This window comes from Chelmon rostratus, chromosome 3 (assembly GCF_017976325.1).
Source record: "Chelmon rostratus isolate fCheRos1 chromosome 3, fCheRos1.pri, whole genome shotgun sequence".
NCBI classification, from domain to species: Eukaryota; Metazoa; Chordata; class Actinopteri; order Chaetodontiformes; family Chaetodontidae; genus Chelmon; species Chelmon rostratus.
In genome coordinates, this window is record NC_055660.1 from 18,354,817 (window position 1) to 18,368,708 (window position 13,892).

The window sequence follows — 13,892 nt, forward strand, 5'->3', positions numbered from 1 at the left end:
ATCCAAGCTCTCAGTCGGGACAAATTTGAGTCAGCTGATGGAGCCACTAGCTGCATGGCTAACTGAGATAACTAGCTAACAAAAACTGGTTGCTCTTAACTCTGTCCATTTTTTTTTTATCCTTGTCCTCCTCATTTTTCGACCGGTTATGATTCTGTCTTGACCGAATTGACAAACTGCCTCCCGGGAAACCTCACCCCACCCCTCTCCTTTTGTTGTTCACTCTGGTGTCTTTCTGTTTCTCCTTTCTCTGCAGGTGTGGTTCAGCAGAAAGTGTTGGGAATCATTCCATCCAGCACAGCAGGCGGTGCACAGACCTACACCACATTCCAGCCCCGCACCACCACGCTCAACATCAGGCCCAACACTCCAGGCTCCCAGCAACAGGTACATCTGCCTGCTCCTTGCTGTGAAGTGTTCATAGAGGTGTTTTGGTTTTGTCAGTTTGTTTATCCTCTCTGTGGTCACTGCAGTCCTTACAGTTTTGCTTTTTCCCTTCTGTTGCCTTCTGCTTTGTTTTGTTCTCAGTGAGTTTGCAAAAAGCTGATTCCGTTGCCTTTGTTGTTGGCAATTTATTTATTTTATTTAATCATCTGGCAACATATCTGCTTTCAATGTGCATTATTTCATATCATAGAAGAATATGATGTTTTTTGTAATATACTGTAGTTCCATACTGAGACCAAGTGTCTGTTTGGTTTTGTTCTATTTTTTGTTTTGTTTTGTTTTTTTGAATCTGCTCCAAATATGCTCTTTTGCACCTTTTTTTTTAACCTTTTTTGGGTCAGATTCTCACAGTTTAAGAATAATATGCTGGCTTTGAAGCAATTAATTAACAACATCTTCATGAAAATATCCTTCCAGGTTCTGGCAGCTGGTGGTCAGATCCGTCCAGGAATGACAGTGATCCGAACACCGATCCAGCAGACGGGACCAATGGGAAAGACGATACTCCGAACGCCCCTCGTGGTCCAGCAAGGTAACGTACTCCTCACGAGAATGCTTTTCCTTAAAGTATAACTGCTCACTGGTAGCAAGTCAAGCAACAAGTTAAAATTTAACCATAAGTCATCATGTGGTGACACACACACATGCTTGTGTCTGTCTGTGTGTGTGTGTGTGTGTGTGTGTGTGTGTGTGTGTGTGCGTTCTCTCCAGCCTTTTGCTAAAACTCTGGCTCTTAGTGTCTCCCTGTGTGAAGGTCTTGTTAAATTTGCCATCTCTACACACTTTCCTCTTCCAGGTCAGGGTGGACAGCAAGTAGTGACGCAGATCATTCGTGGCCAGGCAGTTTCCACTGCAATATCTGGTGCCAGCCCCGTCGCCACGGTCACTGGCCAGGGGGCAGCCAGCCCTACCCCAGCAGGACAGGCAGCAGGCCAAACGCCGCCGGGCACTCCACGGGCACAGGGGCAAGGCCAGGTCAAACTCACCCTGGCACAGCTCACCCAGCTCACACAGGTTAGTGAGGGACCCCCAAAACTCCAAGAAGTCCTGTGTCACCCTGTGTGCAGGGTTTGAAATCAACACCATCCAAGTGGCAATGAAGTGTGTCTTACATTCATCTGTAAACATAATTTATTTTTAGATGCTTTCCTTTGATTACAATAAAAGAAAAAAGACATTCAGACATGGAAAATTTATTTTGATGGGCTTTACAACAACATACCAGCAACGGTTCATGACCCAGCTCAAGTTCTCTAAGAAGACAGAAGAGAAACTCTCCAAAAACTTAACAACACGTAGGCATTGGGAGAAACCTCAGGATAGACAGTTCAGAGAGCGAGAGAGAGAGAGACCCTTCTCAGATGACAGCAACGACAAAAATATAGAAGTTGTTGCGATCAACAGATGTACAGATCCCATCAATAGGATTATAGGAATCATTGTAAATTCATGAAAGTTCATAAATATGTACAATATCAGTTTGGCACAATGTTTCCAAACTAATGCAAGAAAATCTTCACCAATGGAATACATCCAGTTTTTCACCACAGGCAGTTTATCTTGGATTAGATCGGACTGTGCAATGTGATTTGCCTACTAACAGCCCTTCCCCTCTCTTCTCTGCTTCCCATAGAAGCAGCAGGCCGGGTCAGGTGTGGATCGGCACGCTGGTGTTGGTGGAACCCAACAGGCTCTGACGGTGATGGTTCAAGGTCAGGGCCAGACCACCGGGCAGCTGCAAATCATACCTCAAGGTGTCACCGTCATCCCAGGACCCGGCCAGCAGCTTATGCAGGCAGCGCTGCCCAACGGCCAGGTGCAGCGCTTCCTCTTCACGCCCTTGGCCTCAGCTGCCACACCCACATCAAGCACAGGTACAATAAGAACCGAGAATGGATGACTTGATAGATGTGAATTTAATGTGTTTCTATCGGGGGTGGTTCTACTTTCTGATTTCCAGTGAATAGACAGGCCTCTTCAATATAGAACCACATTAGAAAAGTCACTCAATGCTGTGTTTTTGAAAAATGTCCGTTTGCTCCATTCTTTGAGCTGCTATCTTAGGGTAGTTGGGAGGTCTGTCATGTTTTAAAGGGGACATTTATTATGATGACATCCACTGTTCCTTATCTCTGACCCTCTTCCCTGTCTCTCTCCAGCCACCGCAGTTGCAGGCCAGCCCAACCCCACCTCTACCAAAACCCCAGCCCAGCCCGCCCAGCAGGCTGCCGCCCCCGTCCAGGCAGGGGCGACCCCATTGGCCACCACCAGCACCCCTTCCTCAGCCACCCCGCAGGGCCAGTTACCCCCTAAGACACAGGCTCACATGCCCATCCAGTCTCCCACCTCACTGCAGGTGAAAACGCAGGGAGGAACTGCCCAGCTGCAGCTGCAGCAGACGCCCCAGCTCATCAGCATGTCTGGACTGCAGCAGCAGGTACAGGTATGATTAGCAAAGAGACATAGTGTTCAGTACTGTAACTCTGACTTACTACAGCTGTAGTTCACATGACAATGAGCAACTTAGCAACCGGACACTTGAAACTGCTCTTTTACTGTATTGGACAAAACTTAATTGTAAGTAAGTCTGAAGCAAGGCTGATTTTAAAAAGTTGAACTGTTGAAAAACTGAGAAATTTCATTGTTTTTTTTTTTTTATTCTATATTTGTTTAGAATCTGATGTCAGCAACATGTTTCAAAAAAGTTGGGACAGAGTCGTGTTTACTACTCTGTTGCATCACCTCTTCTTTTGACAGTCTGTAAGCGTTTGGTAACTGAGGAGACCAGTTTCTGTCATTTCAGCTGCTCAACAGTTCAGGGTCTCCTTTGTCATATATTTTTAGAACGGGTGATAAGTCAGGACTGCAGGCAGGCCAGTTTAGCACATGGACACTTTTACTATGCAGCCATGCTGTTGTAAAAAGTGCAGAACATGGTTTGGCATTGACTTGCTGTAATAAGTGAGGTCTTCCCTCCCCTTGCCAACTTGGCAGCATATGTTGCTCCTGTACTTGTGTATATGGTTCAGCTTTGATGGAGCCTTCACAAATGTGCAGGTTACACATGTGCCACCATCACAGATGCTGGCATTTGAACTGTGTGCTGATAACAAGCCTTTTCAAAAACAATGACATTTCTCAGGTTCAACAGTAGATCTGTTCTCGTTGTGCTATTTTCAATTAAATATGGCGTTTCAGTGTTTTCCAAACACTGTGTCCCAACGTTTTTGGAAACAGGGTTGTAATTCAGTGAACTGCTAATTTAATCTATCTGGCCTTATTAAATTAAGGGCGCCTGTAATGTGACAGTATGAGCTAAGTAATCCAAACAGATCTTTTATATAAATGTACAAACAAAACACTGGTTTTCTTTTCAACTTTGTTAAGATTGTGTACCTTCTGTGTTGTAACTGCAGGTGTTGGCCCAGCTGCAGGCCCAGCAGGGGGGAGGCTCTCTGCCACAGCACATCAAACTGCAGCTTCCTATCCAGATACAACAGACCGGGACCACCTCAGCTCAGGGAGGACAGGTAAGGCAGCTGAACCAGATGCTAACTTGCTAAGGACCTTGCTTTGGGGTTTTGAGCCAAGAAAAGAAAAAAGTTGAGAAAAACAAATCAGAAGGCCAGAATTTTGTCTTTTGAAATTACACAAATGCAGCATCATTCAGTACAAGTGATTGATCACTACTGCTTTACACATTTAGAATGGAGTATGCAAAACTGTTTCCCTTATCACTCTATGCCATCTGCACAGATTGGGAACGTAGTGACCATCCAGGCAGCCTCTGTCCAGGAGCAGCTGCAGAGGATCCAGCAGCTCCGAGAACAACAACAGCAGAAGAAGAGACAAGCCGCAGAGGCCAAGAGAGAGCAAGCCCTCAACGCAGCCAGCCAGAGCGACATCATTCAGAAGCAGGTGTGTGTTTTTGTGTGTGTGAGTGTATGTGAGTGAGCTCAGGCACCCATCATAGCCAGGTCATCCATCTCTCCATAAACACCATCCTGCTGTGCTCCACCAAGACAGGGTTTATTTTTACATTATTTCTGTTTGTTGGGCTTACTGTCACTACTTGTACACATTAGACATCACTATAGTCACAAGGGGTTGTTGAATCAAGATGCTTGTTTGTTTGTTCTATATATATTGTTTTTTTTTTCCTGCCATTTTATTATTATTATTACATAATACTATTCTGCCACAGCGGCTCAAATAGCCATGACCTGGAATCAGCTAGAGACATGAAACTTGGCCCAATAATTGAAAAGGACGTGTATGTGCTTCCCAAGAAATATGAACCCCATCGACCAGATGGTGGCAGTGTAATTAAGGACCAAAATTTACAGTTTCGAACCCCTCACAACATGATTCTGATTGACTAGAAATTGGAAACACTTCAATTCCAGCTCAATGTGCTCTACAAGTAAGCTTCTTGGACCATAAAGTCCATAAACTGAATAGAACTTGTTGGATTTTATGTCAACACCAAAATCAGTCTGCAGCCTCACAAGACTGAGATCCACATTTCTATAAAAAATGACCAAGATCAATCAAAACATGACTGCCAGCAACCAAAAAGCAAAGGGTCGGGCTTAGCAGATTAATGTCAAGTCATCATAAATCTCGGTACATATCAGGCCGTGTTTGGGCATAGGCCTGCCCGAGCATGTTGAGCCTGGCCCACAGCGGCTGCCACAGATACCAAAAACATATACTTCAAAATGCAGTGGACAGAATATGACCAGTTAGGTGTTCATGCTCTGGGGGCCAAAATCTGATGTACCATATTGATTGGCTTAACTTTGAGTGCGTAATGTTCCAGGCTTCATGATGATGATGAAACAAGTGTGTTATTGGTCTCACTTCTTCTTTGAACAGACTAAAACTAGCTGAAGTGACTGAATGCCACTTGTTGCTGCTTTGCTGCGGCTTTGATTTTTTTTAAAACATGTAGTTTGTTCTAAGATTTTTCTGCATTGTGCGTTTCAGGTGGTGATGAAACAGAACGCTGTGATCGAGCACCTGAAACAGAAGAAGACCATGACGCCTGCAGAGAGAGAAGAGAATCAGAGGTTTGTGTCCAGAATTCGTCGCTGCCGATGTGTAAATGCAGGAACGATATTTTGCATGCAGTCAGTGGTGTCATTGTGCAAGGTTTATACTGTGTTTTCTGGGTCATTGGAAGGATTTTCTCACCGGTCAGACTGAGCGCACTGTGGCAAGTTGTTTTCGAAACGAAATTATGCATCATACAAGTGGAAATAACTGCACGAATTATGAAATTACGTTTAGGGTCATTATGTGTCAGACAGTTCTTCTTCTTCTATGAATCAGCACCCTCTTATGCGTCAATGTTGTGATCATATGGAACTGTGACATCGTCAAAGAAGTCCATACACTATCCTCTCTGCATTTGGCCTCTGTCCAACACCATATTGGGAGGTACTATGCAGCATGGGAACGTTTGGGTGTGTAACCACCAACAGCTGCATGTACTCACTGTGACCCTGACAAGCAAGAACACAAAGACAAAGCCTTTTATAAATGAGAGGAGTTGTACAATAAAATCACACAAGGCCCTTCCAACGCCGCACAGATACTCGACATAAATAGCCTATTGGTCTGGCATTATTTGACAAAATAATTGAGATCAAATATGTTTTTTCTTTCTTTATATCTGGGGGAATTCTCAGATACTGACAATTTGCTTTGACCTACTATCACCCCAGTGATAAATAAAACTGTTGGTGTACTTGCCCAGCACTGTAGTTCCCAAGTGACTCTCTTAAGAGTCAAGTATTTGTTGGTCTACTTCTGCCTTGAAAAAGTTACACTGTGATTCTGAAAGCAGAGTTAGGACTGCCACAACTACAAAAAACAAAAATAAAATCTATAAAATGCAAGTCAAAGAAGTGGAACGTTTCGAAAGGCTTCCCTATTGTTTTATATACTATAGATAGATTATACTCTGACCTACAGCTGACCCTGACAACCATGTGTTTATGTCCACAGAAGGTGTGTCAACACTGTGCCCATTCACACAAACCTGAAATACCAAACCCAGACGACCGTGACATCACTACAGCAGCTCTGTCTGTTGTCTGTCTCTCTGGTTATTTTCCATCCTTTTTCCATTTCTTCATGTCATCCTTTTCTCTCGCTTTTCCTTCAAAACATCGCTCGGCTAGCAATAACCTCGAACTCTGACATCAGCCTGCGTGCGTTTGTGTGTCCCATTTCATTCGTCTCCTCCACTTTCCATGCCACGTTTGTAGCGAGCACTCTCAGTGTACACGCTATAGGGACCCTGGCCCATCTTCGACCTCAGCAGCCGCGTTTCCTGTGTTATCTGCACAAGCGTGCACTGAAGACTGCATGCTGCAAACAGTTTTCGATCTCGGTTGTGAATGTTAGCGAACACAAGTGAACATACCCTGTAGACAGAGCCATAAATTGTCCTGATTTTTCTTTGTACGCTGACTGTCAGTTTAAACAAAATGATCGAGGAGATTTTTTTTTCTTCTTTGCTTAATATTTCTTGTGCTACCTTTTGATTTGCAGGAAGGTATATCATTACAAAGTATAGGATCGTACACGTGACCCTGAATCCCCCTCTGTGCACTTTGATTCGCTGTGACCTTTCCCGTGTTTACAAGAGCTGCGTGGTTTCCCAGATCTCATCTATCTGTCCATCTCTCACCATACCTCTCCTCCAAGCCTCAGCTCCTCTCCCCTGCTACTGAAGCATTGAGTCTCACACAAATAAACACCGGACAACCAACTACCCCTCCAACATCTGTTAGACACGTGGCCCAGTAACACGACTTCTCTGACTATTCGTTTCTCATAGGGATGATGACACAACTGCATTGCTTTTAGGAAGGAGCCATGTCAGGTTCACATTTTTTAAAGGCCATGTTGTTTGATTGTGTCCCCGGTTTGTCATGTAGTGCAACCATCTACCCCCTGAGGCATTTCCAAGCAGTACAAGTGGAAGTTTGGTCTTCCAACATTTTGTTTTTGTGTTTTAGCCCTTATTTGATAGTTTACAGTGGCGAAAGGAAAGATTTAGAGCCAGATTGGGATGGGATACAAGTCCAGGACTTTGTAGTTGCATGGCTTACACAACTGAGCCCCCAGAATGCCTCAAGGACTTGCACTGAGAGAAATGCTCTCATTGTTCATTGACACGCACTGCCATTTCTTACATGTGGAAAGTTAGATGTTCCCATTTTTGAAGTAGCCAACAGCCATGCAGGTTGTACTTTCTGAAACATTGGAGCACTGTTTGGATTAATACTCCTGCCCACTGGTGTATCAGAGGGATAACACTCTTCCTCTGTGACTCCGACTGTACTGACTCTCTGAATTCAAGATTCAGATATGTGATAATCCTTTCCCTCCCTGCTCTTTTATCCTTTTTTTCTCTCAGCAGGACTGTTATGTGTATTTTATGGCTTTTAATAAATACCCTGAGTGGGCCATAGCCCTTTTTTCACATGGGTCCTCATTAGATTCAATAGGACTTTTTCTTGAGCTGTGATTTTAGGGCAGAACGTACATTTTTCTACTGTATTCAAGCGGCTGTTCGTCCTCGATATACGGTAATTAATTCCTTTCCCATCTTTCCTTCACCTGTCCAGGATGATCGTATGCAACCAGGTGATGAAGTACATCCTGGACCGGATAGACAAGGATGAGAGGCAAGCAGCCAAGAAGAGGAAGAAGGAGGAGGTGGTAGAGGCCAAGAGGAGATTGGCGAACGCCAGCAAGCTGTCCTCGCTCCTTTACCGCCACAAAGAGAGTCTCAAGATGGAGATCCTGAAGAAGCGGGCGCTTCTCGACAAGGAGCTACAGCTAGAGGCCCAGGTATGTAGGGAGGGAGGGCTGGAGGGACAAAACACCAGAAAAAATAGGAAGAAATCTGTGTGCAGGTGGTACATGAGGATAAAAAAATAGCCTCAAGAATATATATATATATATATATCGTTTTACACAGTCAGTATAATTTTAACCCCATCTGTCCTGATGTTACACTCCTCAGGAGGAGCTAAAGAGGGACCTGTTGCGGATGCGGAGGGAGAAGGAGAGGGCTCAGGCTGCAGCCCAACAGGCTGCCCAGGCTGCCCACAACAAGCAGCAACATACTCTGACACACGCACACGGCATCACCTCTCAACACCACCTCACCACAACCGTCACCTCCACACACAAGAGGAAACGGGAGGAGGAGAGGGAGACTGCGACATCAGCCAAGTCCAAGAAGAAGAAGATGATCTTGACGACAAGCTCTAAGGAGAGCAAGAAGGACACCAAGCTCTACTGCATCTGCAAGACGCCCTACGACGAGACCAAGTATGATGATGCTCTCTCGAAAATTCTCAGATTTTAATACCCAGGAGGGGGAGGCAATGGTTGTAATAAGCCAGTGGACCTTTTTAATCAACATCTCACAAACTAGGAACTCAGAACTGGATGGACTGGATGTCGCTCTCACAGGCCAGTTGTAGTCAGATGGTATGCAGGGTCTTTCCCAGTACCACTCACTGTGGAACAAAGAAATCATGACACGAAAACCCCATTTTCCAGTACAGATCAAACGTGTGACAACCTAATTATTAAGCACAAACCAAAACACAGTTTGATGTTTCTTAAAAACCGTGATGTAGTTTGATACATTTATTGACATGCTGTAAACTAGTCAGTGTCTACTATAAGACGTTAGTGACCTTTTTCCTCTCTAAAGGTTCTACATTGGCTGCGACCTGTGTACCAACTGGTATCACGGAGACTGTGTGGGCATCACAGAGAAGGAGGCCAAGAAGATGGACGACTACATCTGCGTGGAGTGTAAACGGGGCCAGGAGGGCAGCACAGAGGAGCTGTACTGCATCTGTCAGACTCCATACGACGAGTCCCAGTAAGGAGCTGCAGGAGTGTGTGTGTCTCTAATGTTACGAGGCAAAATACTGTTCATCACTGTTACTTTTAATGCAAAACTGGGGGCAGGCACAACAGAAGCTCATTGTTAAAAAGAACAAGTATAGTAGATGAGGGAGTAGTTGATAGTGTCAGCACTAAAATAATTTATATGAAATATACTTGATCAGAAACAATGAAAATGAATTTAGTGTGAAAATATACAACGCATACAAAGCTACCTTTAAACTCCTGTACATCCTGTATCCCACTTGTCATATTAATGCTCACCCAAGGAAGGTGACACAAAATGATATATCATGTTGTAATGTGAATTTAATGATACTGAATAGCGGTTTACAAAAAGTGAGGCAGGAACATGTGAAGCTACCATCAGTGGGCTACATCATCTTACCATGTCTACTCTCTTGATTAGCTGTAGTAAATCATGTATTTATACAAGCACATTGAAATACAATGCAATGTCCTGCATCACAAGTGACAGTGAGTACTTCCCAGGTTCTACATCGGCTGTGACCGGTGCCAGAACTGGTACCACGGTCGCTGCGTGGGCATCCTGCAGAGCGAGGCCAACCACATCGACGAATACGTGTGCCCGCAGTGCCAGTCGACGGAGGACGCCATGACGGTCTTCACGCCGCTCACTGACAAGGACTATGAGGGCCTGCGGAGAACTCTGCGTTCCTTACAGGTAAAACAGCAGTGTACGGTGATGCAGCAGGGAATAAAATGTTATTGCAGACAAGCTAGATGATCATACACTGGTGAATGTTAACCCTCTGAAAAAAGTTAAACTGTATTCTGCAAATCAGAATGGCAGACAAACTGAATTTGGGGGATATTTAGGCCTTATTACATCCCTGCAGATTTACTGCACAGGTACACAAACACTCTGCCGTTGTAGCTTTATTACAAGCGATCAACCAAACTCTAACACAGTTCCTGGTCGTCCCACTACAGTGAAAGAGCAGCAAACAAAAGTCCTCTGTGTCCACCTTATCTGATGGGTTCGGCTCCCCAGAGCGTTACTTGGACAGCTGCCTGGCCTCAGCATTTTTTCTAGCTTCTTTTCTCTTCCTCCTGCTGCCTCTTCTCCTCTCATTTTCTCCTCCTCTCCCCAGGTCTGTGTACGTGTGAGAGAGGGAGAGAGAGGTAGAAGTGGGGAAGAAAGCAAGAGGGAACATCTGTGTTGACCCACCTGCTCCCAGTGTCATTTTCATGCTGCTGTTTGTTGTTCTTCATCGGTTTCAGCTTTCTCAAGTGTCTCGTCTTTCTCTTTATCTCTCCTTTTTCGGCCCCTCCCTCCTCCACAGGCACATAAAATGGCGTGGCCGTTCCTGGAGCCAGTGGACACAAACGACGCGCCAGACTACTACAGGGTTATCAAGGAACCAATGGGTGAGTGCAGGAAATGTGCAAAAAAAAAACTTTGTCCACATAACACACACAAACACAACAGTGAATCACATTTGAGCAACTCTGGACACAAGCCTCTTGTGTGTTCTGTATGTGTGCACATACTGAGTATATTAAATGTTTTGACATGACTGCATTCACTGACCCACTCAGGAAGCCTTTTTTCCCCCACTGTTTCCCCTTTGATAACCTTTTGAAATGTGAAAAAAGTGAATACCGATGAGGAAAATCTTGAAAATTAATACTAATCTAAAGTACTGTACAAATGTTTTAGCTCATTTATTAACACCTGCAAACAAAAATCATTCCTCCATTGACAGGGAGGGTTAAGCAAAGCAAGCAGAGCTGCTTTGGCCCCTATCTATCCGTGTGAAAAATTATTTGTCAACAGTTTTGATCATCGAGTAGTCGTTTAAGTCATCTATCAACATAGAATACCAAATATTTGCTGGTCGGAGAATGTCTTGCTCTGATTTTTTGTATCATTGGTTGTTGAATATGTTTGAATTTTGAACTGTTGGTTGAGCAACTTGGCAACTTCACCTTGGGCTGTCGGAAATTGTCGCAAACAATTTTGTGACATTTTACAGACATGATTATGATAAATGATTGAGCGTAGCATTAAGTTAGCTATCTAGGTGACATCAATCAAAACGAGCATGCCGCGTTTTTCCTCCCTCACCGCACAATCGCTTCAGCCATGAAGCGATTGTGCCAAATGGTATACGGACACAAGCCCGACATTGTACCATGCAAAATAGCTAAAGGACAGAAAATATTATAGGAACCTATTGAAGGAAAGCAGTGGTCCAGGCGATATTTTCTGAATGCACAGCTCTTCAGACTTGAAACCTCATATCTTTTGTGGTTTGGCAAACTTTGAGCGTTGCACTTTGTGGCTCTGCTATGTAGGAAACTATAAAGATTCTTGTGAATCAGCAGATACGCAGTACTGAATTACCAAGAATCTGATTGGGATCCCTATTTGGAATATTGATATTGCCTCAGGAGTGCTGTTTTAATTCCATAATCGCTTTTGGCAGTTATGAAGCTGCAGTTCCCGGCTGGATGTAACGCCCAGTCTCTATATCTTCAACCTTAAAACACAGCCACCAGGAGGCCAGCAGGGAGGAAGCCCTCCAACTCAGATCAAACCGGCCATATAAATGGGGACTTACGTCAACGGGGCCTTTTTGAACTTCCAGACAAACAAACCGTTAATGAGCTGGTCTGGGTCTGCCGGGCTCCCCGCGGAAAGGGACCAGCCCCACACTTAGCTCCTGTTGGCCCGGTCCTGGAAACTCTAGTCCTCCCCTCTCCCTTCCATCGCAAGAAAAAGACCTTGTTGGTTTTCAAAAAATAAAAAGGAGCATTTGGCTGGTGTAGCTGCAGCCGTTGGTCGTTTTTGGAGGGTTTCAAGATGAAATCTGATGACAGAGAAGAAGGAGGTCTTTGATATTGACCATGAGGCTTGTAAGCCCCTGGCCAGCTGGGTGGGGGTTAAGGAGGTTAAGAGTCGGATATGTTTGTTTTAAACGCAGCCCAGGGGACGCCGCGCAGAGCAAAGCAGATTATATGAAGCCTTGGCTTTTGCCAATTAGCTTCCTCGCTAACTCAATCTTATTTTTATCAGTTTCTAACTTGATATAACCCGGTTAGTAACACCGAGAGCTCCTTTTAATGGGAAATGTAGACTTGGAAGCACTCATTTGACACTCAGAAAATGACGCTGTCCTCAGGAATGGCAAATCGGTCGGATCTCTGTAAATGATCTGGAAGGCTGGGTAGATCGAGGTTAAAGCTGGCGGAGGTTTGGGATTTTTGCTGTCACATAGAAAGTGATGAACTGTGCTCCCAGCAAACATATTTGAATGTCTGTCAAACACATGTCACATAAGCTGCAATTACTTTGAAGCAGACATGCTGATTTGTGGAACAAAGTCGATTAAAAAAGCCAGATATTTATCTGCTGCCTCGAGTTCGCAATTACGTTTATAGGGTTTTTTTAATTTTATGTCTATTACATATTGTATGTACAATTATTAACCAAATATGTTCCTTAAATCCCCTTTTCGCAGACCTTTCCACCATGGAGGAGAGGTTACAGAAGCGCGAGTACGTCAAGCTGACAGAGTTTGTAGCGGACATGACCAAAATCTTCGACAACTGCCGCTACTACAACCCCAGTGACTCGCCCTTCTACCAGTGTGCCGAGGTTCTGGAGACCTTCTTTGTCCAGAAACTCAAAGGCTTCAAAGCCAGCAGGTAAGATGGGGACGACGATGATGATGATGGTGACGATGGTCAGCACTGATCACTGAATGTTAGCAGGTGACTGAGAAAAGGAGGCAGTGTAAGCCCCTGAGTCAGCTCGGCCCTGCAGAATGAAGTGTCCTTAAGAAGGAGTCATTAGCAGGCCCAGCTGGGGCCTCCTCAGAGGTTGGGTAGACACGGACTTTCTCCAATGAGAGCAACAAAATGTAACTTCTCATCAGCCGCTTGAGGAATTCATGCACTCCTTCTCTTTGATTTCCTGGGTCACCATCTCATGTTTTCTCTTAACATTTAATTCCTTTGAAATAACTTTTTTTTTTCCAACTTGGGTCATGACTGAATGCTTGTATAACCAACAGGCTTCTTCTGTGTCCGGAATAGGTCAGCATAAAACGCTGACATGGAGAAATCTCCACAAGTGTACTGCTTTAAGAATGATGAATAATCTGTATTATTTCAAAAGCCTGAATTTTTTCGGGCACAACTGATGATCTGCAGTGTCCTGTTGGTGCCATCTTCATTCAGCCTTCAGTTATCTGATTTTCCTCCCATACCAACATTCCTGCTTCAGCTTTCATTTGTAATAATGGCACATTTTCTGCTTTGCAGTTTTTAGTGGCGTTATGGACTAATGTTTACACTTGAGCTTTTACCATCTACTTTAAGGCAGAATAAAAAAAACAAGAAAGTGAGACCTAAGCCCAATGAAAAGCCAAGTTTTTTCGATTTCACCCTATAGCCTGGGAAGTATGAACAATTAGTGCTGGACTCAGCTCAAACCTGCCGGATCAGGGCTTTTCATGTTCATGTTGTGA

At 44.3% G+C, this 13,892-nt stretch overlaps 2 protein-coding genes and 1 pseudogene across 4 annotated transcripts in view; 2 read left to right on the forward strand and 1 right to left on the reverse strand.

Moving 5' to 3' along the window:
* LOC121604361 overlaps nucleotides 1-13,892 on the reverse strand; it is a 235,730-nt pseudogene that overhangs the window by 62,099 nt on the left and 159,739 nt on the right.
* Nucleotides 1-13,892, forward strand: part of LOC121604362 (histone H3-like) — a 610,603-nt gene that overhangs the window by 53,562 nt on the left and 543,149 nt on the right. The gene's annotated exons all lie outside the window — the stretch shown is intronic.
* LOC121604331 (nucleosome-remodeling factor subunit BPTF-like) overlaps nucleotides 1-13,892 on the forward strand; it is a 44,558-nt gene that overhangs the window by 27,119 nt on the left and 3,547 nt on the right. For 2 of the 3 annotated variants that reach the window (XM_041933821.1, XM_041933823.1), the window contains exons 22-35: nucleotides 257-387; nucleotides 865-979; nucleotides 1,244-1,461; nucleotides 2,081-2,321; nucleotides 2,607-2,890; nucleotides 3,864-3,977; nucleotides 4,204-4,365; nucleotides 5,437-5,519; nucleotides 8,091-8,316; nucleotides 8,492-8,802; nucleotides 9,194-9,367; nucleotides 9,886-10,078; nucleotides 10,701-10,785; nucleotides 12,882-13,068. In XM_041933821.1, the coding sequence (XP_041789755.1) occupies nucleotides 257-387; nucleotides 865-979; nucleotides 1,244-1,461; nucleotides 2,081-2,321; nucleotides 2,607-2,890; nucleotides 3,864-3,977; nucleotides 4,204-4,365; nucleotides 5,437-5,519; nucleotides 8,091-8,316; nucleotides 8,492-8,802; nucleotides 9,194-9,367; nucleotides 9,886-10,078; nucleotides 10,701-10,785; nucleotides 12,882-13,068 (2,524 nt within the window). The remainder of the gene's footprint in view (nucleotides 1-256; nucleotides 388-864; nucleotides 980-1,243; nucleotides 1,462-2,080; nucleotides 2,322-2,606; nucleotides 2,891-3,863; nucleotides 3,978-4,203; nucleotides 4,366-5,436; nucleotides 5,520-8,090; nucleotides 8,317-8,491; nucleotides 8,803-9,193; nucleotides 9,368-9,885; nucleotides 10,079-10,700; nucleotides 10,786-12,881; nucleotides 13,069-13,892) is intronic. The other variant, XM_041933822.1, reaches the window with a different exon arrangement.